Here is a 26,779-nt window from a genome sequence, read left to right as displayed (position 1 = left end):
GTCAGAAGAAAGCAGACTTAAACGTCGGGGACCAATCGTTCTACAGACCAAAGACTGTAGAACGATAACTGGAGAGCCAGACCAGGAAAAGACAACGATCATAACCACAAATCATTTCATGTCTTTGTGGATTCATTCACAGGGAAACTTCAGCACAGCAGCTGTGAGATCAGCCTCACTGAACCTCTTTGTTTATACCCGTCTCTTCATGACAACCTGTGACTTCATGCAAACCACACACGGGTTCTTGGAGAGCGCCCAGTTTGGGAAAAAGCCAACATTTTCACCACGGTGAAAGGATTCAATTGGCCAAGGATTTATGAGGAATGTCAACAGTGAAAACAGGGCTAAGGCTGACTGACGCTGTGTCCCAACCCACAGTTCAGAGGAGATAAAGACACACAAAGGATTGCGCTGTACAAATAAAGTTGCTGCATGCTGCTGCCACAGTCGTTTTTCTGTATTGGACTGACACAGTGATGAGTATCAAATATGTTCCTCCAGCCACACAAGAAGATGATCAGAATAAAAACCAGCTCAAGTCCAGGAAACACATCTGCAGGAGGAATAATTTTAGGGTACCGCCGCCGTTATTGTGTTTAAATGGGAGACTGAGTTGGAAGCGTAATATTTGATATGAAGAATATCAAAGACTACTAAGCATTTCCACACACTTTCCTATACTATGGATAAAGATGGAAGCAACAACTTTGAAATTACCCACTGTGTGCAGACTTAATGCCGGTTTTTGGCTCACGCCATCTTAGAGGTGACCTTATGCTAATTAGTGCAGGCACTAAACCTGGAGCTCCGCCTTCTTGGACAGTCTGTTACTACAGTAACCTCACATGATGACATTAAAAATGCTCCAAAAGGCTCCAACAACGGTTCACAGGTCTCTGTTCAGGGACTCCAGTTAGCAAAGGTGAAGCTAGCAGACAGCTAGCAGCTACAGCCGCCTGTGCGGCCATCGGCCTGTTCCGTCAAAGAGGCCACGCCCCTAATTATGCAAACTTCTTGCCCCAGCAGTTCCACGTTCAAGAAGTTAGGGTGGCAAGGCGTCTTTAATCCTTACAGTCCATGTACACGCTTTGCTAACCAAGCTAGCTTGCAGTCTAAAAACTGGATTTTACAAACCAATGGGTGATGTGCATACTGTGACCTCACTCCTCGTGTACCATGTATTGGCTGTGAATAAATATTAAAACACGGAAAATAAACAGACATTGTGAAACTACAAATGTTAGCATACAATTATTGTTTAGGTTATCAAAACTCCATATTTATTGATTTATTTGTGTTTACATGTCACATAAACCAGCTATAAAAGAGTAACTGTTACAGTTCTTTAAATAACACTAATCAAAGAAGCCGTCATCTCTGAGGTGGACCACAGTGACGGTCCAGCGTTTCCTGTGACGCACAAACAATTAGCTAAAAACGAAAAAACTCATCTGTAACTTTGGCTTGCTGGATATTGTTTGTATGATCACTGTTTTCATGTTATGCAGATGATTATTAAATAAAAAAGATTCGAATCCAAACAGACGCAGTTCTGACTGAAGCTCCTGCAGCGTCCACGTGTCGTCCCGAGCGTCTCTGGTGAGCTGCAGTCAGACGGGTTAGAGCGCCGCATCTTTCCTTCAGCATGTGAGTCCTGAGTGTGGAGCTCAGGCCGACATGGGCTCATAGGTGTGGAAATGGATTCCCTTGGAGCAGGTGATCTTCATCACCGCTCCGTGCAGACTGGTGTCCGTGATCAGCCTCATCATGCCCTCTGCTATCAGCGACGGCCTGCAGGTCAACAAGAAGAAAAACACACGCTGTTGTTTTTGCATCACAAATTACGACTTCATGACTTTCTTCACAAATTAAATTTTAACCATTAGAGAAACAAGTCATCCCACAGACACATCATTATCTACAGCATAGGTGTCAAACTCTGGCCCGCGGGCCAAATTTGGCCCGCAGCCTAATTACATTTGGCCCACGAAGCCATACCAAATTACTATTAGAGCTGGCCTACTGGTATTATACAGCTAATATATATATTGTTTAGTATTAAGCTTTGCTTGTTCCATATTCACTTTTCCAGCAAAACTTATTTGAGTCCATAAGAAAAGATTCATTCTTATATCTGGAGGAAGATTTTTTTTTCAATAAATATTAACGTTAGCCCGCGACTTTGTTCCTGTTTTGAATTTTGGCCCACTGTGTATTTGAGTTTGACACCCCTGATCTACAGCAACGTGTAAAATAAGGTAAAAATATACAATTTGTGCATGTAAATGGAGAGTCCTCTTCACACACTGAGGTTAATTATGGAGTTCCACAGGGTTCAGTGCTAGGACCAATTCTGTTTACATTATACATGCTTCCCTTAGGCAGCATCATTAGAAGACATAGCATACATTTACACTGCTATGCTGATGACACCCAGCTCTATCTGTCCATGAAGCCAGATAACACACACCAATGAGTTAGGCTACGTCCACACGTACCCGGGTATTTTTGAAAACGCAGATTTTTCTATGCGTTTGCACCTTTCGTCACTGAAAATGGAGATTTTTAAAAACTCCGGCCAGGGTGGATATTTTTGAAAACTCAGTTTTTGCGTTTACATGTGGACGAGAAAAACGGAGAAAACGCAGAAAACGCAGCGTCAAAGGTGTGCGCCTTTTTTGACGTCACACTGTGCGCCACGTTATTGTTTCAGTGAAATGAATTTCTACAATACTGTTACTGTTACTGTTCATTCTACTCTCTGCAGTGTTTAAATGCTTACATATATACACACAGTTACTGTCCGTCCACACATACGACTCGGTTCTGCTTCTATGCCCCAGCTTTGTTTACTTTTTCCCACCGAGGCTTCTAGACTTCTGATTGGCCAACATTTCTGCACGGTTAGGAATCTAGCGCCACCTGCTGCTTTGGCATGTTCATAGCAGCGTTTTCCTTCATTTCTGCCTTTATGTGTGGACGGGATTATTTTTTAAAACGAAAACGGAAAATCTCCGTTTTCAAAAATACCCGTGTACGTGTGGACGTAGCCTTAAACTGCAGGAATGTCTTAAAGACATAAAGACCTGGATTGGGGCTATATAAATAAAACTGAACTTTTTCCTAGCTTTAAAACTGGATTTGAAGCTAAATCGATGGATTATCTTGGCTCCCAGAATAGAATCCAAACTAATCCAAACAACTGATTTCAATGAGCTCTTTAAACTTGCTGAACCTACTGGATCATCCTGTCTCAACCACTTAATTCAAATAATTCTTAACTGGATTTAAATGTGACTCAGCAAACAACTGTAACCATAACAACTTGATTCAAATATTTGAACTCGCCTGAACATAAAGGCCGACCCAGCGGGTTACCCTAACAAACTATCCTCCCGTTACTTATCTCCATGATTTAAGTCAAATTAAGAACATTCTTGATTCAAATGTCAACACCGACTACAGACGACTCTCATCTCAAACCCACTGCAGCCACTTCAGTGCCACCATCACATCATATTTATCCTCAAACTGACATTAGTCTAAACTATAAACGCTTCCAAATCTTAATCTGAGGAAGGAGAACCTCAGTCAGGAGTCTGAATCCTTATTTAGGCAACTGTGTAACATCGTGGAGGACTGTGGATCCCTGTTGGCCGTTTCCTTTGTTTCCAGAGTTCAGCCTTTCAGAAGTCACTGAGAAAGCTTTTACTCAAACTAAACTCACCGTAACTTTGAACTAAAATATAACGATTTACATCATGGGGATTTACTGTTGTCTCCAAAGGCAGGTTGAGTTTTTACAGAGTGACTAACACAAGTAAACACCACATTCCCTAAAAACACTACAGCTGCTGTTCTGCCCTCTTTCAGCGAGTCAGTGGATGTACAGATGCATATATCCACATGTGTTCAGGAAGTCATCTGGACTCAATTTCCTCTGACACTAAATGATTCCCTCCTGCAGAGCTTTCACAGCGTTGAGCAAACTGCACACAGCGTGCTCTCTGCACAGTGTGGACACTGTTCAGCGTCTCTCACAGCTGGACTGAACCGCTCCAAACGCTTCATCGGGTTTCCTGAAAGAGAAGAAGTCTTTCAAACAGCAGTGATGCAATCAGAGCAGAGACGGGTTTAAAGCGGAGTTAAGAACAGATCTGATCCGTGCTGAGCAGCAGGTCTCTCACTCGTCCAGCTTCATTCATATGAAGCTGAATGTCGCGTCCTCACCCAGACCTCTGAGCTCCCTGAGCACACTCAGCTGACACCAGCTGCTGCTGTAGCACAGACAACTGAGGTGAGACCAGATCGGACTGCAATGTGCCAACGTTCATCTGCAGGAGGTTTAAAACACACATGAAACACTGCAGCAGCAACAAGCGCCAAACTTTGGAGCTAACGCTGATGTGCCAAAAACTGCAGTTCCTCTATCGTCCACACGAGGCTTTAAACAGGCACCTTAATAAACACGTTTGCATCAGTTTTGGTGATCGTTGCTGCTGACTGGCACATGGACTTACTGTAGAACTCCAAACTTGCTCATGCTCCGTTTGAAGTCGTCCTTGAACTTGACGAACTTGCCCATGTTGTCCTCGTCTTCCACCGACTGCAGCAGGGGCGTGTCGACGAAGGCCGGACACAGCGCGTGGATGCGAACGCCGTAGTCGCCCTGAATGGCCGCGTCCTGCAGCGACACGAGAACAAGCTGCTGAGCGGCCCTCTCATCCCGAAAGGCTTCGTGCTGCGCTTTCGCTAATGTGTGTGCGTCTTACCGCCATCGCTCTGGTGAAGCCAATGACTCCATGTTTAGTGGCCGTGTAGACGGGCTGGTGAGGGGAATGCATGAAGGCTGAAAAAGGAAAGACCCAGAGGGAAAAACACGATGTTATCACAGTTTGTAACATGCAGGCCAAACACAGCTGCTGCAGGTGCACCTCGTTTTAAACGCCGCAGGCTCAGCTGATCCGGGTTTACTGGGATTAAACCCGACTCAGAGACCCGTCCGAGCATCCTGTCTTTGATGAAACAGTCACCGCGTGACTCGCTGCTGTTTCAGCTCCGTGAAGGCTTTCATAATAAATACACATTTCCTTCACTTTGTCCTCACAGTGCGTTGGCGAGAACAACAAAGACAACGACCGGCGACCTGGCTGCACAAATGTCATGTGACCACATCCAAATGAACAACACACACACACACACACACACGCACGCACGCACGCACACACACACACACACACACACGCACACACACACACACACACACACGCACACACACACACACACACGCGCACACACACACACGCACGCACACACACACACGCACGCACGCACGCACACACACACACACACACACACACACTGATGTTATCACCAGTGGGATGAGGGTGAAATGATTACCACATGTCTGCTGTTAGTGCAGGCTGAGCTGTGCTAGATCGACATCATGATGCATGATTAAAACAAACACAGATTAAATTCTGACGTGAAGCACAGACGATGAAAACGTGCCTGAGAATCGTCTGAGCGGCTCCACATTAATCAGATATGTTTCTGAACAAAGCCGATAGAAAAATACTTTGTTATTGACCAAACGGATCATCTGTAATCCACACACATCACAGCTGGACCAGTGTCACATGACCCGGGGATGGTTCATCTCCTCAACTCTGAGAAACCAGGATAAAAACAGGAAATGACATCGACAGCGTCGGCCTCGGGGCTCAGGGCTGTGTGTCGGACAGGGTCGTCTGCAGTACGGGGGCCCCACAGGGAACGGTTCTGGCTCCGTTCCTCTTCACCATCTACACTGCAGACTTCTCCCACAATTCCACCCAGTGCTTCCTGCAGAAGTTCTCTGATGACTCTGCAATAGTCGGCCTCATCACTGATGGGGACGACAAGGAGTACAGAGGACTGACTCAGGACTTTGTGGACTGGTGCCAGCTGAACTACCTCCAGATCAACGCCAGTAAAACCAAGGAGCTGGTGGTAGACTTCCGCAGGCACAAGCATTCTCCACTGCAACCACTGAACATCCAAGGTATGGACATTGAGGCTGTGGACAGCTACAGGTACCTTGGTGTTCATCTGAACAACAGACTGGACTGGACTCATAACTCAGACGCCCTCTACAGGAAAGGGCAGAGCAGGCTGTACCTGCTGCGGAGACTCAGGTCGTTTGGGGTGGAGGGCCCACTCCTGAAGACCTTCTATGACTCTGTGGTGGCCTCAGCCATCTTTTACGGTGTGGTCTGCTGGGGCAGCAGCATCTCTGCTGGGGACAGGAAGAGACTGAACAGGGTGATCCGAAGGGCCAGCTCTGTTCTAGGATGCCCTCTGGACCCAGTGGAGGTGGTGAGTGACAGGAGAACGGCGGCTAAGCTGTCATCCCTGTTGGACAACATCTCCCACCCCATGCAGCAGACTGTGACAGCACTGAGCAGCTCCTTCAGTGGGAGACTGCGGCACCCACGGTGTGGGACGGAGAGATTTCGCAGGTCTTTCCTCCCCACTGCTGTCAGACTCCATAATAAAGACTTTAACTGAACAAACACACACATCCACACATATGCAATAATACTAAGCGCAAAACTCTTCCTGCCATCGTTGTATTATACTCATATTGTATATAGCATTTGTCTTCTATTTTTATCCTATTGTATACAGTATTTTATTTTATTCTATTCTATTGTGTACAATGAGGGCCCGGTGGCGCCAGTGTCCGGCAGCCTCGCCTCTGTCAGTGCGCCCCAGGGTGGCTGTGGCTACAATGTAGCTGCCATCACCTGTGTGTGAATGTGTGTGTGAATGGGTGGATGACTGGATATGTAAAGCGCTTTGGGGTCCTTAGGGACTAGTAAAGCGCTATATAAATACAGGCCATTTACCATTTTACAATGTCTCATAGATATATTATTCCAGTGTTCTTTCTCTATACAACTGTCCACTGCTGTAACAAAACAAATTTCCCACGCGTGGGACTAATAAAGGTTATCTTCTCTTCTCTTTATCGGGTTGATGACCACCGTCGTGCGACCACAGAGAAGATATCCTGGCTTTGCTGAGCTTTGTGTCACACTGCCTGGGCGTGACGTGAAGTTCTAATAACTGTCAGCCGATCTGTAGCTGGGAGCTCTCCCACAGGAACATCACTCAGAATCTTTGTGAAACACAAATATTTTTACGGCACAGAGCAGTGCGACCTTTGACCTGGAACCTAACACCTGCTCGAAGACCTCTGCCCAGACCCGAGGCCGCGAAAACAACGAAGGAAGGGTCAACCCTGGATCTGCAGCCTGCAGCGGGACAGCAGATACGAGTCACTGCAACATAATGAGGAGTGTGTGTGTCTGTGTGTAATCTAACCACACAGGAACTCACTATAATCTGTCTCATCTAATCATCGCCTACGTGGAGTTTATTTGCTCCAATGAAGCACGTTGCCGTTGCATGAGGGGACATCCCGAAGTGTTCTGGTCTCATAAACGGCGCTAATCCCACAGAAAACGCAGCTTCCTCGGAGCTCTGCGTGGGATGTTGTAGAGGAAGATCACGGCTCTCGCAGGCCTTTAAAGAGCAGCATGAGGACAATAAAACACCAGCAGAGCTCGGGACTCGTCTTTGTTGTGTTGGACTGTGATGGAGAGAAGATGTTGGAGGAGAATGAACTTTTCCATGACGGAGCGATCCACAGCCCTGGTGGATATCTGCCAACCTGTCATAGCTGCTTTTTGTTTCATGTGTTTCTAACACAACACCCACATCCAAGGAAGAAGAGGAATGTTTCCATGAGCCAGGCCTCCAGCGAGGACAGATTTCTCACAGCCACATTTTCTGAAAGGAGAAAGTCAGCGGAGAGCCAGGTGCTCCCAGCTGGTCCACTCCTAGAGCTCATATCACTCATTCATATCTGCTGTTACTCAGGAAGGGCACCATTTTGCTTCCAAGTATGTGACGAGGTCAGTGCTGACGCCCCGCTGTCGTGTTTTTAAGCTGCAGGTCTCTAAAGAGCTGCAGGGTTCATGCACAGTGAAGAAGGTTCACAGACACAGCGGCGAGCGCAGCGTTCAGCTCAGCTCGCAGCACAAAATAGAAGCAGAAAAGCTGACAGACAGGAAGCGCGCCCGGGTGTGCCGCTGCAGAAAACGTCCTTGTGATGAGGTCAGACTGAGCTGAGCTTTCTGCTGACCTTTGACTCGCTGCCCTCTGCCCTTTGAAATGAACAGGAAGAAAAAGCTGATTGTTGTATTTGCACTGGGAACATTAGTCAGCTGATTTTGGAGGGTGATGAGTGGGGGCGCCTCTTTCTCAGAGCCACTGGCAGCTCGCCGCAGCAGCAGCAGCGACTCAGGCGAAGCGCAGTCACACGCCGCCGTGGCCTTATGGACACAACTGTCGTGTAATCTTTGGCGAACTTTAACATCCCTGAACAAAAATCGCTGTATGAAATCTGAAAGCCTGGCAGAGTGTCTGTTGTTTTAATAATACATGTTTCTGCACGTGTGCGTGTTACCTGCCATAGAGGATACATTGATAATGGTGCCTCCTTGCTTGCCGTTCTCTTTGCTCATGTGCTCCAGAGCCAAGTAGGTTCCCTTGATGACCGAGGTCTGCAGACAAAGATAAGACGAGTGTTCACAGCTGTAAACTGAGGCATGCGCTCGTGATGAGGAAGTTAAACATGCGTGAACCCACTGATAACACGCTTTAAAGACGAGCTTCTCACTCTTCACTGACTGCAAAGAATTGTTTCTTTAGCTCACATATCTGGCAGAACAGCTGACACAGCAACAGAAATGATGCGGTTATTGAAGCTCCAGTTAGTGTCACATTATTACTGTCATGTTATAGGCCCCCAAAACAGGGGGCAGGAGGGGGTCTGGATGAAGACTGGGTTAAAAGTGTTTGGGCATGGAGTCATGAAGCACTGAGGGACAACAAACAACAACAAATAAAAGAAAGCTGTCACGGCTGGCGGAGTGAGCTGTGTGGAGTGGAGGAAAAGGAGGACCCAAAATGCAGTAAACTGATGATACGAGTGAAGTTTATTTACACGGTGGCAGTGGCAAAAACAGGCAATGAAGCATGAGTAATTACAAACGGAAACCTAAACTGGGAGAAACTAAAGAGCAAACCTGAAATCTTACAAAACGGAGAGCGGAGCAGAGAGACGCAGACCAGGATACCAAGAAACACAGACCGACACCCACTATATATACACACACAAGGTAATCGGGTAATCGCACACAGGAGGGAAGAACAGCTGATCTGAATACACATGATGACTGGAGGACACAAGCTGAACACAATGACAACAGACACAGACTTTCAGAACAAAACAGGAAATCTAGAACCCGAACCGGACACAAGGGGGGAGGACACAGAATAACTAGAACAGAGGGAAATAATCACAAAACACAAAACGCTGGGTCAACGACCCAGGACCATGACAAAAGCAGATTGTTTCTTGCCCACAGACACTTGGTGAGCAGTCAGGTGACTCACCCAGCAGCATCAGGACTCAGAGCACAGGTGAAGTGTTCACCTGGTCTCCTCTCCAGCAATGACCTGCTGAATATACCAAACTCATGTGCTCCTAACAGAGTCGTGTAGGAGGCAACACCCGGCCGTGCACACAAACACTCCCCCAGTCTGAGACCAGCAGGGCTGCATAAATGGACCCGACTCCAAAGACAAACAGCTCTTTGGGGCACCAGGTGTGAACTTACCCGAGAGTCAAGAAAACAAAGATGGAAAACTTTTTAATGAATTAAACTTTTGCTTTGGTTTAGCTGATGTCAGTGTTGGAATGAAAATGGTCTGACAGATCTGAAGTTTGCTTAAGAAAGAGAAGTGATACTGACAGCGTGAGACAGCGCACCTTTAAAGTGGTTAGCAGTGTATCAGCTCTTATCCGAGTATCAGGCTGTGACTGATTAAAGCATGTATGACGGGCTGACAGGAACCACAACACAAAGACGGGCTCAGACAGACCTGCCAGACACACAACGATCGTCGATGAGGAACTCAGCTCAACACAGAATCAAACATCACCGTCAGTTTAAGGCGCAGCAGTACAGAAACGCTCCCTCTGAGCACGCTGTTAATCTATTTTGTTCTTTTTATTCATCGAATTTTTTCCTGACCTCTGCTTTGACTCCGCTCTTGAAATCAGAGTTTAAAGACAGTGGGCTGTGAGAGCGTAGGCTGGGTCGGCTGTGAACTCTGGGATTAATAAAGTTATATGAATTCGAATCATAATCTGAGTAGTTTGATTCATTTCCTGCTCAAGCGTTCATAGATACATATAGGTGGGCATCATCTGCATAGCAATGAATACATATGTAGTGCTTTATAATAATATTTTCTAAGGAAAACATGTCTTTATCCTGTCTTCCTTCTCTCACCCCAACCAATCACAGCAGATGGCCCCGCCCCTCCCTGAGCCTGGTTCTGCTGGAGGTTTCTTCCTGTTAAAAGGGAGTTTTTCCTTCCCACTGTCGCCAAAGTGCTGCTCATATGACTGTTGGGCTTTTTCTCTGTATCTATTATTGTAGGGTCGACCTTACAATACAAAGTGCCTTGAGGCGACTGCTGTTGTGATTTGCTGTGTAAATAAAGTTGAGTTGAATAATGTAAAAAGTATCAGTCTCAGGAAGTCCATGACTAACTTTGTTTTTAAGAAGACGCCTCGTTTGCATGAACACACTGTCAGACAGATGTGATAAAAACCACTGCAACACATTTCCCTTTCTGCAGCTCCCGGTCCAGTGCTACCAGTGCTACCAGTGCCAAAGCATCACTGACTGTATGGGCAGACTTTTATTTTGCTATCACAGCAAGGGCCTTTACGTAACATGCCGCACTCCATAAATGCACATCCATCACATCTTAAGTCCCACATTTGCGTTTCATACAGTTCTGTTGGAGTCGAAAGTTCACATCTGAAAACTTAAAACATCCCAAATATGCAACTAAGTGGAGGAAAGTATCCTCGAACTGGAACTTGGATGGAGTCTGACTCCAACAGCTGATGTGAACGGGAGCCAATTCAGGAACAATGAGTCACAGTGGTATGTTGTGAGAAGAGATCAGGTCTCTCTGCGGGCCACACTTTACAGAGTCTCGATGGTGGATCCCATCGTCGACCAGCTGTGCTGTTAGCAAGAAAGAGGCTTTTTTTAGTCCCTCTTGTGCTTGTACTGTGTCAGTCCCATATCACCGTCCACTGTCAGACTCAAATACAGTTGATAAGTCCTGTACTGGGCCCCGTATGAGTGCCTCAGTTTAAAACAAGCTGCTTTAGCCCCTCCCCTTAAAGGCCAACCTGTCTTTAAGCCAACTTTTCACTTATTGGCTGCCCATCATAAACAAACGTTTGAAAAGCAAGTATGTAGAGCTTCTGTGGCCCAGATTTCAGCCATTCGCCTGAGAAGACCATATTAGGATATTCCCTCTCTGTGACATCATGCAGTTCAATTCAGCTGTTGTTATTGAAACATATTTAGAGCTAACAGGAAGACGAGCTGTGAAACCGAGGGTTTAGAGCAGTCTGCAGCCCGAGCTTTGGCTCACAGAGAGGACTTGTACACTGACCTTATTATCTGAAGTATGGTCATGTTTAACATGAGCCTTCACTGCTGGAGCAGAGATACGTGACTGAAAATAAGGAAAACTCATGTTTATTTATACAGCAGGAAAGATCCACGGTAAGACGCGCAGCTCGTGTTTTTCCACTGTGGCTTGGTGTGAAGTCACAAGCAGCTGAAGTAATCTAACTGGTCCGGATCTTCAAACTGAGCTGAAGTATCTCGATTGAACTATTTTCATGTCCTTTTTCACTTTAAACCTGAGCTGTCGTTACTTTCTATTAGATGGAGAGCTGGAGGTTCTCCGTGCTGTAACACAGAGGTCAAAGGTGAACAGAGCAGGTATTTGTGACAGGTGACCAACAACAGCCGCAGACAGAGTGTTATTTTTACCAGCCAAACTAGAAACGACTGGCTAAGCCAATGAACTTATCAGGAAAGTCATTTCCGCCATCTATTCAGCAAGTGCCGGTGTCGCCCCCTGTTGGCACTGACACAGAATGAAGGTGGACAACACAGGATGTGATGTCAGCGGGTTAGCGTGGGGCTGAATTTATAATAAGACAAAATGTCAGAAGATGAGGCTGATAGTACTTTAGTCACCGCTTTCAGTTTCTGTATGTATACGCATGGATCGATGAGGACCTGCAGTTTTGGGAGCCTCGTCGCCACCATGAGAAGAATCCAACCGTTCACCTTCTGACAGGCTGACATTCCCCGACTACACGCAACATTTGTACTATTTTCAAGTGAGTTGCTGCCACAGGATAAACTTTTGTGTTGTGACCTGTGGCTCTATCTGGATCACATTCCAATCTAACTTTGAAAAATGTTTTGACTCCCTGCCTTCTTTGAGTGTTAGGTTACACCCGACATTCCTTATTCCACATGGCCTGGAAAACCTGCACAGTTCAGGAAGAGCTGAGGATCTAAAAGAGCGGTGTGCTCTGGATCCTCTGAGTTGCGATCTGAAAGGAAAAGCTCTATGCTACTTTAATAAATAAATAAATTCTTTTTATTTATATAGCACCTTTCTAGACAGAATCACAAAGTGCTGCACATAATAATACTTCTGATTAGGCTTCCTCAGGTTTTTCCTCAAAGCACAAAAAGAGATAAAGCTGCAAATGTTTCTGCTTCAATTATCTTACAGATTTATCATCCTTTGTAAAATGCATGTTTGCGATTGGTCAGATGCTGCACCTCCATCAGGTGAGCATCAGTGAGGTGCTGATGGGGAAAGATATCATGGGCATGCTAAGCTTCCTCTGATGCACCACCCCCGGGGCATCAGTCTGATCTAGCGTTCATGCATTAAGGCAGCATGCGTGTTATTTTGGTTTGCCATCTCACCAGGTTCACTTGGATGGTCTTCTCCCAGTCCTTTTCGTTGGTGATGCCGGCGTTGTTGATGACGATGTCCAGATGGCCAAATTGGTCCACGGTGTTCTGGAAGGTGTCTGTTCCACAGAGACAAGAAATCAAAATGGGGTGATTTCAGACGCTAATACAGGAACTTCTAAAAACATCAATGACAAGCTCCCATCAGAATGTAAACAGGGTTTCACTCATTAAGACTGCACTCGCTGTTATAACAGAGCCTCATTACCATCGTAGCACCATGTAGTTTACACTTTAATCTGCTTCATCGTTCTCAACACGCCAAACTTATCCGAGCTACTACCAAGAACTCTGGAAGTGTCCGGACCCTCGCTGTCTGGCTGTTCAGCCGAACTGATGCTGATCATCAAGCAAGAAAGGCCAATCGTCATGGAGCTGACCAAGAGGGGCCAATCGTCATGGAGCTGACCAAGAGGGGCCAATCATCATGGAGCTGACCAAGAGGGGCCAATCATCATGGAGCTGACCAAGAGGGGCCAATCGTCATGGAGCTGACCAAGAGGGGCCAATCATCATGGAGCTGACCAAGAGGGGCCAATCGACATGGACCTGACCAAGAGGGGCCAATCGTCATGGAGCTGACCAAGAGGGGCCAATCGTCATGGAGCTGACCAAGAGGGGCCAATCGTCATGGAGATGACCAAGAAGAGCCAATCGTCATGGAGCTGACCAAGAAGGGCCAATCGTCATGGAGATGACCAAGAAGAGCCAATTGTCATGGAGATGACCAAGAAGAGCCAATCGTCATGGACCTGACCAAGAGGGGCCAATCGTCATGGAGATGACCAAGAAGAGCCAATCGTCATGGAGCTGACCAAGAGGGGCCAATCGTCATGGAGCTGACCAAGAGGGGCCAATCATCATGGAGCTGACCAAGAGGGGCCAATCGTCATGGAGCTGACCAAGAGGGGCCAATCGTCATGGAGCTGACCAAGAGGGGCCAATCGTCATGGAGATGACCAAGAAGAGCCAATCGTCATGGAGATGACCAAGAAGGGCCAATCGTCATGGAGATGACCAAGAAGAGCCAATCGTCATGGAGATGACCAAGAAGAGCCAATCGTCATGGACCTGACCAAGAGGGGCCAATCGTCATGGAGCTGACCAAGAGGGGCCAATCGTCATGGACCTGACCAAGAGGGGCCAATCATCATGGAGCTGACCAAGAGGGGCCAATCGTCATGGAGCTGACCAAGAGGGGCCAATCATCATGGAGCTGACCAAGAGGGGCCAATCGTCATGGAGCTGACCAAGAGGGGCCAATCGTCATGGAGCTGACCAAGAGGGGCCAATCGTCATGGAGATGACCAAGAAGAGCCAATCGTCATGGAGATGACCAAGAAGGGCCAATCGTCATGGAGATGACCAAGAAGAGCCAATCGTCATGGAGATGACCAAGAGGGGCCAATCGTCATGGAGATGACCAAGAGGGGCCAATCGTCATGGACCTGACCAAGAGGGGCCAATCATCATGGAGCTGACCAAGAGGGGCCAATCATCATGGAGCTGACCAAGAGGGGCCAATCATCATGGAGCTGACCAAGATAAACTTTCCAGATCGCCCACATGAGATATGTATCCTCCATTCTGGGTCTACCTACATGTGCTGGTTTTGTTTTGGTATCAAGCATACTAGGTTTGACATTAAGCACCCCCCAGCTGACCTCTGTGCTGACCTCTTCTACCTCGGGGTGTCCAAGGACCGGGTTGTCTGGGGTAGCAGCAGCCGTTGGTGTTGTGTATTACTGTACAATAAAAAGTACTTCGAGGCAATGAAACTGAATTAAAAGTGAAATGCTGAGGAGGAAGTCAGTCTCAGGACCAGAGCCAGACTCCAAGCCAAAACAAACAACCTCCAGCTGGAAAACTCGTCCACATTTCCAGTTGGCTGTGATGTCATGAGCAGCAGGTAGAGATCAGTTTGTAAAAATGTTTAAAGTTCACCACAAGAAGTGTCAGTGGCCTGACTACTTCCTGAAATGTAACTACACACTGCAGTCTTCGAGAGGACTCACTTTACTTTACGTGTGAAAAGCTTGTGTGTGTTTCAGTTACAGGTTCAGCAAAGAGCAGGAATCCTGACACCGCGGGGTTTACACCCAAATAACTTGTCAGACGTGTCGGCCGAACGCACACGCTGTGACTGAGGGGCACATACATCATGCTGTTACGCAATCAGCCGCCAGCAGCCGGTTTATCTCTGCATGTGGGCGCGCACGATTGGTTACGCTAACAGCAACAGCAGAAACAGACCCCGAGGGAAAAACCAGAGAGGGTTAAACCTGCGTGTCTTCCGCATTCCTCACCTGGACACCTCGCAATTAGTGCTGAAGATGCAGAGACACAAAACAGAGCTGTTAACCGCACAGCTGCAAAGATGCATGAGTGCATTTAAACATGGTAAATCTCACCTTACCCCACACACACACAGACACACACACACAGGAGCTACAGCAAACAGCATTCCACAGCCGTTTGCCTGCAGGGATAGACTTTTTCAGTGTCAGACAATGAATCTTTGTTCCTCTCTCACTCTGTGACACACTTTTTCACTTACACACACTTAAATACTCGGCTTCTCCTTTTTCTCACCCAGGCACGCCCCCCCCACACACACACTAGCACACAACAGCGCCGGCAGAGCAGCAGAAAAGGAGAAGGTAACTGGAGAAAAATAAAAGGTCATGTGGTTGTAAATCAAACACAGGACAGGCTGAGTTTGAGCGGGACTCTGGGAGCGGCGAGAAAACTCGGAGCTCTGTTTGACCTCGGTGACAGGTTTGTGATAAATTAAATTAGCCCGCTTCCTCGTTGTCCAAGGCTCGGCGGTGCGCTGCGTTTGCATTACACAATTAACTGAACAGCTGCCAAACGCACTGACACACTGAAAGCTTTGACGAGAGTGACGTCAGCTCTTTTCTCGCGTCTTACGGCACGGCATAATTACCTCGCAGCGCATCTCCGTTGGCCACATCGCACTCAATGAACGTGCAGTTTCCTTCTCCGAACTCGGCGTCCAGCTGGGCCTTGCACTCCTCACCGAGGTCCTTGTTCAGGTCCACCATGGCCACCTGCAGAACAGAACTTTGAGATGGACTCTGCAGCACTTTGGTTACAGTGCAACACTTACTTTGCTCAGCAGACTATATTAGTCCTGTGGTTTCACAACTGTGCAGCTCAGACGGAAACAAACATTCATTTACTTAAACAGATGGCAAAGGAAGTTCCGAGAAATGACTGATCTCTCTGAAACGCCCGTGCTGCTGCAGAGAAGCGAGTCTTTCACAATGATTTCATTACAGATTAACCTGGATTAACCACAGACTCACCTTTGAAACCCTGCTCCTGTTAAAAAAACAAGTCAAACAGTGAAGAAAAAAAGCTTTTGAGGTGAAAAGATGAAAAACACAACAGATCGAAGGAAACTAAAAGCTGCAAGCAAAAGTTGCAGCAGTACCGACCTTGGCTGAGCTCTGCAGCAGTGACTGGACCACAGCTCTGCCGATGCCCTGAGCACCCCCCGTCACCAGAGCCACCTTCCCATTCAGAGACATGCTCCCAGTACAGCTGCACTCTTCCTCCTTCTTCTTCTCTCGGTGACTGTTCTTCTCTTCCTCTCCTGCTCTGCGTCTTCCTGCACCTTTCTGCTCTCTCTCCAACTCAATCACATGTTTTCTCACCGCTCTGTTTTTATTCTTTTGGCTAAGCTGTTTTCCCCTCCTCCTCCTCCCCCCCTCCCCCCTCGCCTTATCAGTCTATACAAACACTGCATGTGTGTGAGAGAGCGAGAGAGGGAGAGGTTAAGTAAACTCCGTAGAATAATAATTACAGGTTTAATCCAACTTGTTGTACCTGCCCTCCCGGCTCCTCCTCCACGCCCTTTCTTCTCCTCCCCTCCTCCTGTTTGATCAGCACACCTGAGCTCCTGAAATGTGTTGCTGTTTATATAAAGTCTGCATTTCAGGACATGTCAGAGACAAAACCTCAGACAGCAGCTTCTTTAAAGAGCTGTCAGTCTCTCATTGTTCTTCCTCACCGTTGGTTTTTCTCCTGCGAGGCTTAAGTGGCGTTACACAACAGCGGCAGCGCAGCTCGGGGATACGTTACAGCGAGCTTCAGGTCTCTGCACGTCCACTCTCACACTGAATGGGAACCAGCAGCTGATAATGACCAAATATGTGAAAATACCACCCGCTCCAGTGTGTTTTCCTTCTATTCTTTAAAAATAATAAAGACACATGAGGAAAGGAAAAGCTGTTGTATCTTCATGAACTTCACTATTTATATTCTGCACACTTTAGATCGAGGAACATCGCTACGCTTCCGTTCCTCTGACTTCCTGTACACGCTCTCTTCCTTTGACCTTCTTATTGTACATCCTTCCTTCATTCTTGGATCTGGAGATGATCTGCAGCGTGTTCAGCAGGCGCTCTTTAGATTTCTAGGATCTCCGAGGACCTGAAACAGCAGCAGAGGCAATATTTTGTGTGCCAGGTGAGGCCAGCCTGGACCGGACGGCAAACATCACAGGAAGTGAGGTCGCTGTGCACAAACTGGATAATAAAGATGGACACATGTTCCTCCTGCTCTGCTCTCCTAAACCTGCATTCTTGTTGGTGGCCAGCAGGTGGCGACAGCAGAAACGGGAGATATTAATGCACCTTTAGGAAATCATTTGTGTTGTAGTGATAAAGCTAAAGTGAAGCGAGTTAAGTCTGTGTATGCACTTACAAATACAACAGTACATGCACAGTAATACAAGGAATCAGCAACAACACGACATAAACAATAATAACAACGATGCGTGTATACATGTTAGTATGTAGCTCCTCCTTAATGGAGGTGAACAAAGCTTAAGCTTTGAATCAGGGCGACTGTGTCACAGACGAAGTCTGTGCAGGATTTTAAACTGTTGTTTTTTCCCAGATAGTTGAAGTCCTCCCAAATCCTTCGCCCCGGTCTGTCTGTACAACAAAGATCTGCTTTGTTAATGTCAGAGACGTCGACACTGTTGCAGAGACATTTCGAGATATCTTAAAGCTTTTGCTCAGCTTGATGAAAGTCCAGTAGCTCCTCGTTCTCCAGTCGGCTTCACATTTCAGACACACTGATGATTCAATATGAACCCAAACTGAGGAGGTCTTATGTTTCCATACAGGTATGTCTAAAAGAGCAATGAGCTCATAATATCCACAAGATCCAGTCCTCACGAATTCCAAAAGGAAGAACTAAACCTTCAGTTATTATTCGAGTGGACAGGAATCATCCTCTTTGGGGACCATTCATCTCAATGGACTCCTGTCTAACGAGCATATATCCCTATAGAGCTTCTCTAATCGTATCCAATAGTGGACTAAAGTTAGCCTTCGTTATCAGATAACAGTGAGGTGGTATAAACACACTAAAGTAGGCGAAACACGAGAGAGAACATTTAAAGGGGAGCATGTAAAAGACAAAGTGTGAGACAAAAATAATAAATCGAGTAATTCTGAGATTATTTTATGAAATTTCTGACTGATTATAATCGCAGACGCTCTGGGCTCTGATTGATCGTCTCTGGATCTTAAAGTCTTTTGAGGCTTTTTGAGCTACAGGTGCTGCAGAGCCCTCGTGAAGAACTTTAACCTTTTAAAACCGGAGCGCGGTCCATCTGAGTTCCTCTTTGCGACGTGCAGAAAGCACGTTTGTCTCTTACGGTTACTAGAAACAAGAAACAGCAGACCATCGTTGTTAAGAAGTGGCTCCCAAGTTTATTTTAGTCTGAGAGAGTTTCATGTAAAATATGCACAGCTTATTTTACAAAAACGTGTGTGTGTGTGTGTGTGCGCGCTCTGAACTGGAATGTAGAAGGAATGTTTGACGGATGTTCAACGACTACAAGGATGCGGTGATTAAATAAAACCTGTCAGACCCGAAGCGGCTCTGACGTGATGGCAGTCGGCTTTGTTTTTACAGTGCAGTGAACAAAGAGTCGCAGTACGCACACAGCTCGACAACTTTATGTCCACAAATTGACACGTTCACCACAGCGCAAGTAGAAATACAAACACAACAGATGCAAAATTAATGGCTGTGAAATTATTTTCTTCGTATCCAGATGCAGCGAGGGACCTCGGGGCTCCAGAGCCGAGCTGGATTCAGACAGTCTGTATGAGCCGCTCGGCCCATAAAACAGAAGCAAAAAGAACAAAGCACACAGATCCAGATACACATCGATATGAACGTTTAAAGATTTTAAACCTTATTTGTGTTTCAAAGAAATGAATAACCTCGGACCGACAACACAAATGTACAGTGTGTGTGTGTGTGTCACAGAGTGAAAACAGTGCTGTAAACTCATCCAGAGTGACGGACATGTGACCGACTGCTCCAACAGAAGTAAACATCTACACAGGCTGCAGTTCCTCTAACGTCCAGCAGAGGCTCCAGCAGTGAGTCCGCAGAAACACGTTCTCCTCCTGATAGGCCGAGGACACAGGCGGCTTTAGCTGCTAGCTGTCTGCTAGGCTTCACCTGAACTGACCTCTGGACAGTGTTTGTGCTGTTTTAATGATTATCTGACCATCAAATGTCAGCTGTGAGGTTACTGTCCAACAAGTCAGTTTTACTGAGTGAAATTCCAGGTTTTTAATGTGATTTTAGTGATCAGCTGGTATTTGTTGCCTGTGGATGCAGACTGCTAACCAGGCTGGCTAGCATTAGCTAATAACTTTCTCCTGTAAGTACGGTGACTTCTGGCTCTAAAAACATTTGGCAGTGTTACAAAATCCATCTTTTCTATACAGGCTGTGACATGTAGCTAAACATGGTCTTTTTAACAGAACAGACGAGGCCGCTTTAAGTTAATGTAATGGATGATGTAACGAATTATCTTTCACAGCTGGGCCCACGTCCTCATGTAAGTTTGGTAGCGTTTTAGCAGGTAAAAGTGATGCTTTGACATGAATTGAGCTGCGGTTTGGGGAAGGCCTCGAAGGGGACTGGCGAAGGCTCCCGGGCGGATCCCCGTGGACGAAATAGAAGTGAAGAAGCTAAAGAGTGGAGAACAAGGAGGGAGGGGCATGTAAACGAGAATGATCGGCTTGCAGAACTGGGGGAACCGATATAGGTGACAGCCGGAGAAGCGTGTTTGGAGGCGTGGTCCCGCTCCTGAAATTCCGATACATCAGTCATCTGTCAGTGCGGCCCAGGGCGGCTGTGGCTACAATGTAGCTGCCATCACCAGTGTGTGAATGTGTGGATGGCTGGATGTAGTGTGGAGCGCTTTGGGGTCCTTAGGGACTGAGTAAAGCGCTATACAAATGCAGGCCATTTACCATAATCTCCAATACAAAAAGTAAAGATGATGTAATAGATTACACACCTGTTACGTCACAGTGTCATCTCCCTGTGCCACAGCCTTTCTTTCCAGGCCGACTCTGAACCTGAGCTGCTAAATCTGAACTTATTTCACTCTCTGAAAATCAGCTGATTGAAACACATGCTGCATAAAATTGACCAAAAACACAAAATCAAAGCACATAAAGCAGCAACGCAACTGGGACATCATCAAAACAAGTAGATTTCCACACCGACTGTGTCCTAACGCTATACCAAGCAGTAATCAGCACATCTGACTGTGGACTAAGACGATGGACACGAGCACAGAAATGAGAGACATGACGCAAACGTGCACAGTCAGGATGTGATGCAGAGTCTGCACACAGCTGCAGACGGCCGGCTGTTTTCATCACAACTATGCAAATATTTCTGGGAGGGAAACACTGATGTAAATAACGCAGCGACGGCGTCGTGTTAAGCTAACTGAACATCCTTCCAGGAAACAGTTTGGACAAACGTGGCCTGAGCGTGAAGCTGGTTCAACAGGAGTGCTGCACACAGCACAGAGGAGAGCAGCGTGCGACTGTGCCGCCATCACATTCTGTTCGCTTTAAACAAACAAAGATTTCTCAAAAACAAATAAAAGGGCTAAACTGGCATCACAGCTGGAACAGGCTGACCACGACTACCCGAGTCCTGTTGAACAGAAGACACCTGAACAACGTTTGGTTAATCTCGCCTCCTCACCTCGTTGCAGAGTCCTCAAACCTGGAGCCTTCTCCCTGCGCTGCTGCAGCGATTACATCACTGTGACACAGTGTCAGTGAACTTTGTGCAGAAAATGAGGTTTCATTATTAGGAAACTGGCTAAACGTGCCAAATGACTGCAGGATATAAAAGGAGATGACTGAATGCTGCAGCTCCCCCCTCACTGCTCATGTCAGCAGCTGAAAGTAATTAAAGTTACCACACTGCTTCCTAGAAAACACAACAAAATTCCAAAGAAAGTCCGTGAACGGTCAAAGTGACGTAAGCCAGCAGTAATTCATCCCAAAAACAAGCAAAGCAGAGAATCGCTGCGTTTCAGACCTGAACTAAAGTCACAAAGCTGAAGCGACTGACTGCACCTCACACTTTCTCCAAATGAATTTCAAATGTCAAAACTCTGTCGCACAAAAAATGAAAATGAAGACTGGAAATGTGATGAACCTGGGTCTAGCTGCTCGCATGTTCTTAAAGGGAGTGAGTGTGAGCTTCCAGTGTAACTGTGCGCCGCCGCCGCCGCAGCGTGGGACGGCCACTCCCGACATACGCAGTGAGGTTTGAGTGTGTGGGTCGTGTAAGCATGTATGACACATCTGTAATGAAACATCAGGGCGTTGTCAGCGTGTCAGGGAGGAAATCAGTGCAGAAAGGACAACTCTCACAATGGGTGCATCGAACCTGACTCACACAGATCCCATGATGCTGAGTGACAGAAAGCTGCAAAGATGCACAGCTTTTGTTTGGCTGTTCTTTCTTTTGCAAGCGTCACTTTAAACGGAGAGGAAACCTGAACTGGGCGGCTCAAGTGTTTTGATCTTCAGCTGAAAGATGAAACCAGCGCTGCAGTTCCTCTGACGTCCACTAGAGGCAGTGAGCCAGCCCCGATAGACTCCCGCCTCTGCAGCAGGTGGATGGCGACACAGGCGGCTGCTAGCTTCACCTGAACTGGACCTCTGGACCGTGTTTGTGCTTTCGGAGCCTTTTGGAGCCATGACATCATGTGACCAATAACATGGCTGCTGTGAGGTCACTGCACTTGGAGTCGTATCTGGTGAGCGAAATTCAAGGTTTTTACTTGGATGACACTTTGTTTTGCCACACCCTTACATGCAGTCTGCTAACCAGGCTAGCTCATGTAATCGCTTCCCCTTTGGCAGCCAGAACGGTAAATAAGGCTTTGACATCAGAGTCCTTCTCAGGTTTGTGGCTTTCACTTCTTTCCAGGCGGTTTCAGATCAGGTCAGCCTGAGCTGATCTGAAACAGATCTGTCACGAGAACAGACACAATACTAAAACTCACAGAAAACTCAGGACTATGGTACAGTGTCTTTGTCTGTCTTTTATGTGCAGTCTTTGTCTGAACCAGTATTGTTTCAGAGGATTAAACAGACGAGCTCACACTTTTCAGACTTCAGACTGCGGTGGAGCGACGGAGGCTTTAACTGTAGCAGAGACAGACAGATCTAAGCTGCACTTCTCCACCCGGAGCCCGAGCTCAGCTGCACGCCGCCTGCCGCATTTCAGTCTGGGAATCCGGCTTTTTCAGACTTTTACATTAGTATGCTGATGAGATACGTCCACAGCACACAGGATATCTACACACTTGTCTTTTTACTGGTTATTTTTCTAAATACTTTTAAGCTTCCAGAAGTTTTACGCAGACCTGTGATCGCTGAGACTGCATCAGCGTCTGGGCCTCTCAGGGAAATCGAATCCTCACACCTGTTATACACAACACAGCAGACCTGGAAGTGAAGCTGCAGGCTGTGCTTCAAACTCAAGACCACTGTGCTGACTGATACACTGCCTGTGTCTCCACCCACCTGTTTATCACGAGGCCACGCCCCTCATAATGCGAAGCCTTACAGTTTAAATGGATAGAGTTGTTACAAATGGTGAAATCAGCTACAGAGACCAGATGGTCTACGAGTCTACAGGCGCTGACTCACTTTTGGCGCCGCCCTCTAGTGGCCATTAGAGGAACTGCAGTTTCTCGCACTTACGTGTGGTTGAGACGTTCAGCCCAGCTGGCCGTGAGTCACATTATCCTTCACGCTATTGATCGAGCTGGTTTCAGTTAACTGAAATCCCCCACTTTGTCTTTGGCAGGTCAGATTTTCCACCACTAAAATATTATCAGACTGGAAAAGAATGAATTCCACGTGGAGGACGTAATCCCGACACGTGGCGCCCTGTCTGCTGCTCCGTCACGTCTGCCACGCACTCTTCAACAACATTTTTAATTTCAACATCACAGACTTGGTATCAAAGACTATCAGAAGATTATTTTTAACTACATGAACCTTTAAAAAAGTTTTCTGTGGTTTTCAGGCAGAGATCCAGTTTATCCATCCTTCATGACAAAGATCATCCTGATTGGCTCTCTGGGGTTCATGGAAAACGAAATGCAGATGTTCGTGCGCCTGCGTCTGAATAATCTCTCGTCCTTTGTCTCTACTGCTTATGCACGTCCTCGTGCCGCAGTATCTTGTACAGGACCCAGTAGAATATGTTGAAGAAGAGGAAGGCCAGCGGGAAGCCGGCCCTCGACACAGTGTCAATCTTTTTGGCTCGGTCGATGAACAGCTTCCTCATCTCCTCCATGCTTTTACCCCCACTGGCTGCTGCAGGTGCATTCTGGGTAGCGTTCTGCGCCGTGGCTCCCGGCGTGTTCAGTGCACTCACGGCGTTGTTGGCGCTGGCCTTCGACTCCTTGCTGTTACTCGGGGTGGAGGTCACGGCGGCAGCAGGGGTCAGCCTGCTCTCATGTGCCCCCCCTTCCTGTTGGAGAGACGAGGAGGAAGAGGAGGAGCAAGGGGAGGAAGGGGTAGGGGGTCACGGATTATTTGTGAATCTGTTCACCGGTTTGGCCTCTGAGCGAGGCACCACACCTGACCGAAGCACAAAAACGAAGAAGCAAATGAATTCAGATTTCCTCGGGTTGGTGCTCGGAGCTACTTTCTCTACGTTCCTGTTTAAAACCTTCTGAAGCTGACCTACAGACAAACACCAGCTGTGAGGCGTTAAAGAGAAACCAGCAGTGCAACGAGTCATTAAGAGTTTAGCTCAGAGTTTAAACTCTGCCCCCTGGTGGTGAAAGCTTTAGTTAAACTCTGCTGAGGAAATTACAAAAGGTATCTTTACACCTGCCGCGTGCTTTTGAATCAAATTTTAGGCAGAAATGTGACGACACTGAGCCGAGAAATGTTTGTATATGAGATCATAATAAGGATGAAGATGTTTTTGGGAGCCATTGATTCACAAAAATAATCTAAAGATTAGTTCAGGTGTTACAGCTGCGGTTTCAGTTAAATGTGCAGAGAGATGTCAGCCATCAGTAAACAGCTGTATGTATCCAAACCTTCCTGCCCTGCGTGAAAAATCACGAGGTCTGATTACTGCCAGGCCTGCTGCCATCACTAAAATAGACGAAGACCAACTGAAGCAGACTGAAAGATCTCAAACGGCAGCACGCCACGATCTCAAGAAGCAGCTGAGGAGCAAAGTCAGTGACATCATCAGCCTGAGAGGGTGACGGAGACATTTCTAAGGCTGTGGGACTCCAGCGACCCACGCTGAGAGCCTGGAAAACCATCGCCGACTCATCCAGGAGGTCACAGAAGAGCCCAGAACAACATCTATTAAGCTCAGCTAGGGTCAGAGGTCACGACTCAACGGTAAGAAAGAGGCGGGGCAAAGATGGGAGAGTCCAAGCAGAAACCACTGCTGACCAAGAAGATCACAAAGTCTCGTCGCACATCTGCCAACAAACATCTGGAGGATAATATTCTGAGGGCTGACGAGACAGAAGCTGAACTTTCTGAAGCTTTGAGTCACGTGTGCATCAGACTAACCACGCAGGAACCAGCAGCTCCGCCTCTGATTGGCTCAAAGGGACAAAATAAAGGTTCTGGAGCGTCCGAGTCAAAGTCTGGACTTAAACCAGACTCAGATGCTTTGATGCTGGAAACCCTCCAGTGAGACAAACAGCAGGTATCAGGTTACACTCAGGACAGGCAGGTGTGGATACCTTTGTTCCCTTAATGAGTGACATCATCATTTAAAAACCATGCCTGTGTATAAACAGTGATGTCAGAGTCTGTGCTGGCGTCCTGTGATTTTTGTTCTTTGGCTCACAGACTTCCTGTCAGCTTACAGCATCCTCAGACTGTCCACACAGTCAGGCCGCTCTGCAGGCGGCCGGTGGGAGACAATGTCCCAGCCTCCAGCTGTTCATCATCACTGAGCGGCCGCGTGTTTGTCTGGACAAACCGACACATACTCTGTAAGCTGAAGACATTTCTGAGCACAGTTAAGCTCAGCTGAAGTTTTACATGCTCACTCAAACTGTCCTGATCCAGATGTGCACTCATCTGGAAATATGTCATTAAAAACCACAGAAACAGTCACGACTCGCACACATCAGAGAAATACGTTTATGTTCGTGTCACCATTTTACTCCTTCAACACATCCTGTCTTATTTATGAAGCTGCTGTGTGAAAAGTGTCAGACTGATGGAGGAGGAGCTCCTGCAAGAGAAACATGCGCACAGACACACACACATGCAGCGTGGCATTACCCCGTGGTTGCTGGTGTAGATGTTGGTCATAGATCCGTACAGAGGCTCTGCCGCTTTGAGGCCGTCGTCAGTGTTAATACGACGAAGGGACTCGGCTAGCTCCTCTGGATCAACGGCACCTCCACTGATCTACCGACCGACAGCATGCACACGTCAACAGAAAGCAAAAGGAAGAACAAAAGAAAAAGAGCAGGCTGGGCCGCTCAGCCGTTCAGTCAACGCAGGGAAACGTTCAGCTGCTTGCACAGACGCACAGATAGGAACGCTGATGGATTTGCATCAGACGCTGTCTATGAGCTAAATCGACCGTAAAATGATTTTTTATGTGTTTTCTTTTCCAAAATTGTTTCCGTGTGTTTGTTTTTATTTCATTGTGTTAAACAGTAAACTTAGTGTGTCTGCAGGTCTCTGTTCACATTCAGTCTTCAGACCCACAGGCTCAGCGTCTGTGCTTTCATCAGGACGTGTCAGTGACACGTTTGTGTTGGCGAGTTGACTGAATGCTGATCTTCCAGCCCGCCGAGGTCGTGATCACGCACCGAGCTCAGGCTCATCCGGGTTGGATGGCTGCAGAAACACAGAATCATCACACTGATGCGGTTACATGCTGCGTCATGCACCGATACAGCGAGATGACTCAAACATGCGGAGCGAGAAGCACCGATTCCTCCACCACTTCCTCCTCCCTCTCCGGCCCAGCTCCAATCCGACCTGGCGCTCCACGCTGAGCTGGAAGCTCAAACGTCAGATGGAAGTGATAAATCCATTTCTGACATGCTCCCACATATCTCTGTCTTTCTATAAATTCTAATAAGAATAAAAATAACGAGTTAGCACATTTCAAAAGTGTTTCCATAGAAACAAACGAGATGTGTGTGCAGGTTTATACGTGACACACGTCTAAAGCTAATCCAGACTTTTATCCTGAAATCTTTCAGGGATTTTTCCACCCTGGGATGGGCCAAAAGTGTACTCATGACTTCTGCACAGATATATGAAAAATTTAAATAACAGAAGTTGGAAGAGATTTTTTCCTGGATGCAGCGAGTCAAAGTTTTCCTTAGTTTTCCTGAACTCTAAACATCGGACGAGGCTGAAAATTCCCACGATGAATGATTT

The 26,779-nt window shown here is 47.0% G+C and overlaps 2 protein-coding genes across 9 annotated transcripts in view; both read right to left on the bottom strand.

Annotated features, from left to right (window-relative positions):
- Positions 1–1,239: 1,239 nt before the first annotated feature.
- hpgd (15-hydroxyprostaglandin dehydrogenase) lies at positions 1,240–16,684 on the bottom strand. The gene is made up of 7 exons (XM_082535687.1): positions 16,457–16,684; positions 15,943–16,066; positions 12,948–13,054; positions 8,519–8,615; positions 4,776–4,852; positions 4,524–4,687; positions 1,240–1,794 (listed from the first exon to the last, which is right to left on the bottom strand). Exons 1-7 carry the CDS (start codon positions 16,547–16,549, stop codon positions 1,671–1,673), a joined length of 786 nt encoding a protein of 261 aa, XP_082391813.1. The 5' UTR covers positions 16,550–16,684; the 3' UTR covers positions 1,240–1,670.
- A 145-nt stretch (positions 16,685–16,829) lies between these two features.
- glra3 (glycine receptor, alpha 3) overlaps positions 16,830–26,779 on the bottom strand; it is a 59,806-nt gene continuing 49,856 nt past the window's right edge. For 2 of the 8 annotated variants that reach the window (XM_082535627.1, XM_082535628.1), the window contains exons 9-10: positions 25,661–25,789; positions 16,830–23,861 (exon numbers count right to left, since the gene is read on the bottom strand). In XM_082535627.1, the coding sequence (XP_082391753.1) occupies positions 23,535–23,861; positions 25,661–25,789 (456 nt within the window). In that variant the 3' untranslated portion in view covers positions 16,830–23,534. The remainder of the gene's footprint in view (positions 23,862–25,660; positions 25,790–26,779) is intronic. The other 6 variants (XR_014277136.1, XR_014277137.1, XR_014277138.1 and 3 more) reach the window with 6 other exon arrangements.

Source organism: Aulonocara stuartgranti (genome assembly GCF_965226115.1).
Source record: "Aulonocara stuartgranti genome assembly, chromosome: 6".
Classification (NCBI taxonomy): domain Eukaryota; kingdom Metazoa; phylum Chordata; class Actinopteri; order Cichliformes; family Cichlidae; genus Aulonocara; species Aulonocara stuartgranti.
The sequence above is the reverse complement of the archived record's forward strand: the minus strand, read 5'-3'. Positions and strand labels throughout refer to the sequence as shown.

Coding starts and splice junctions, on each gene's coding strand:
- hpgd (XM_082535687.1), bottom strand. CDS start 16,549: ATGTCTCTGAATGGGAAGGTGGCTCTGGTGACGGGGGGTGCTCAGGGC. Junction 4,688..4,775: donor GCTTCACCAGAGCGATGGCG/GTAAGACGCACA, acceptor GTGTCGCTGCAG/GACGCGGCCATTCAGGGCGA. Junction 1,795..4,523: donor AGCAAGTTTGGAGTTCTACA/GTAAGTCCATGT, acceptor GTTGACCTGCAG/GCCGTCGCTGATAGCAGAGG.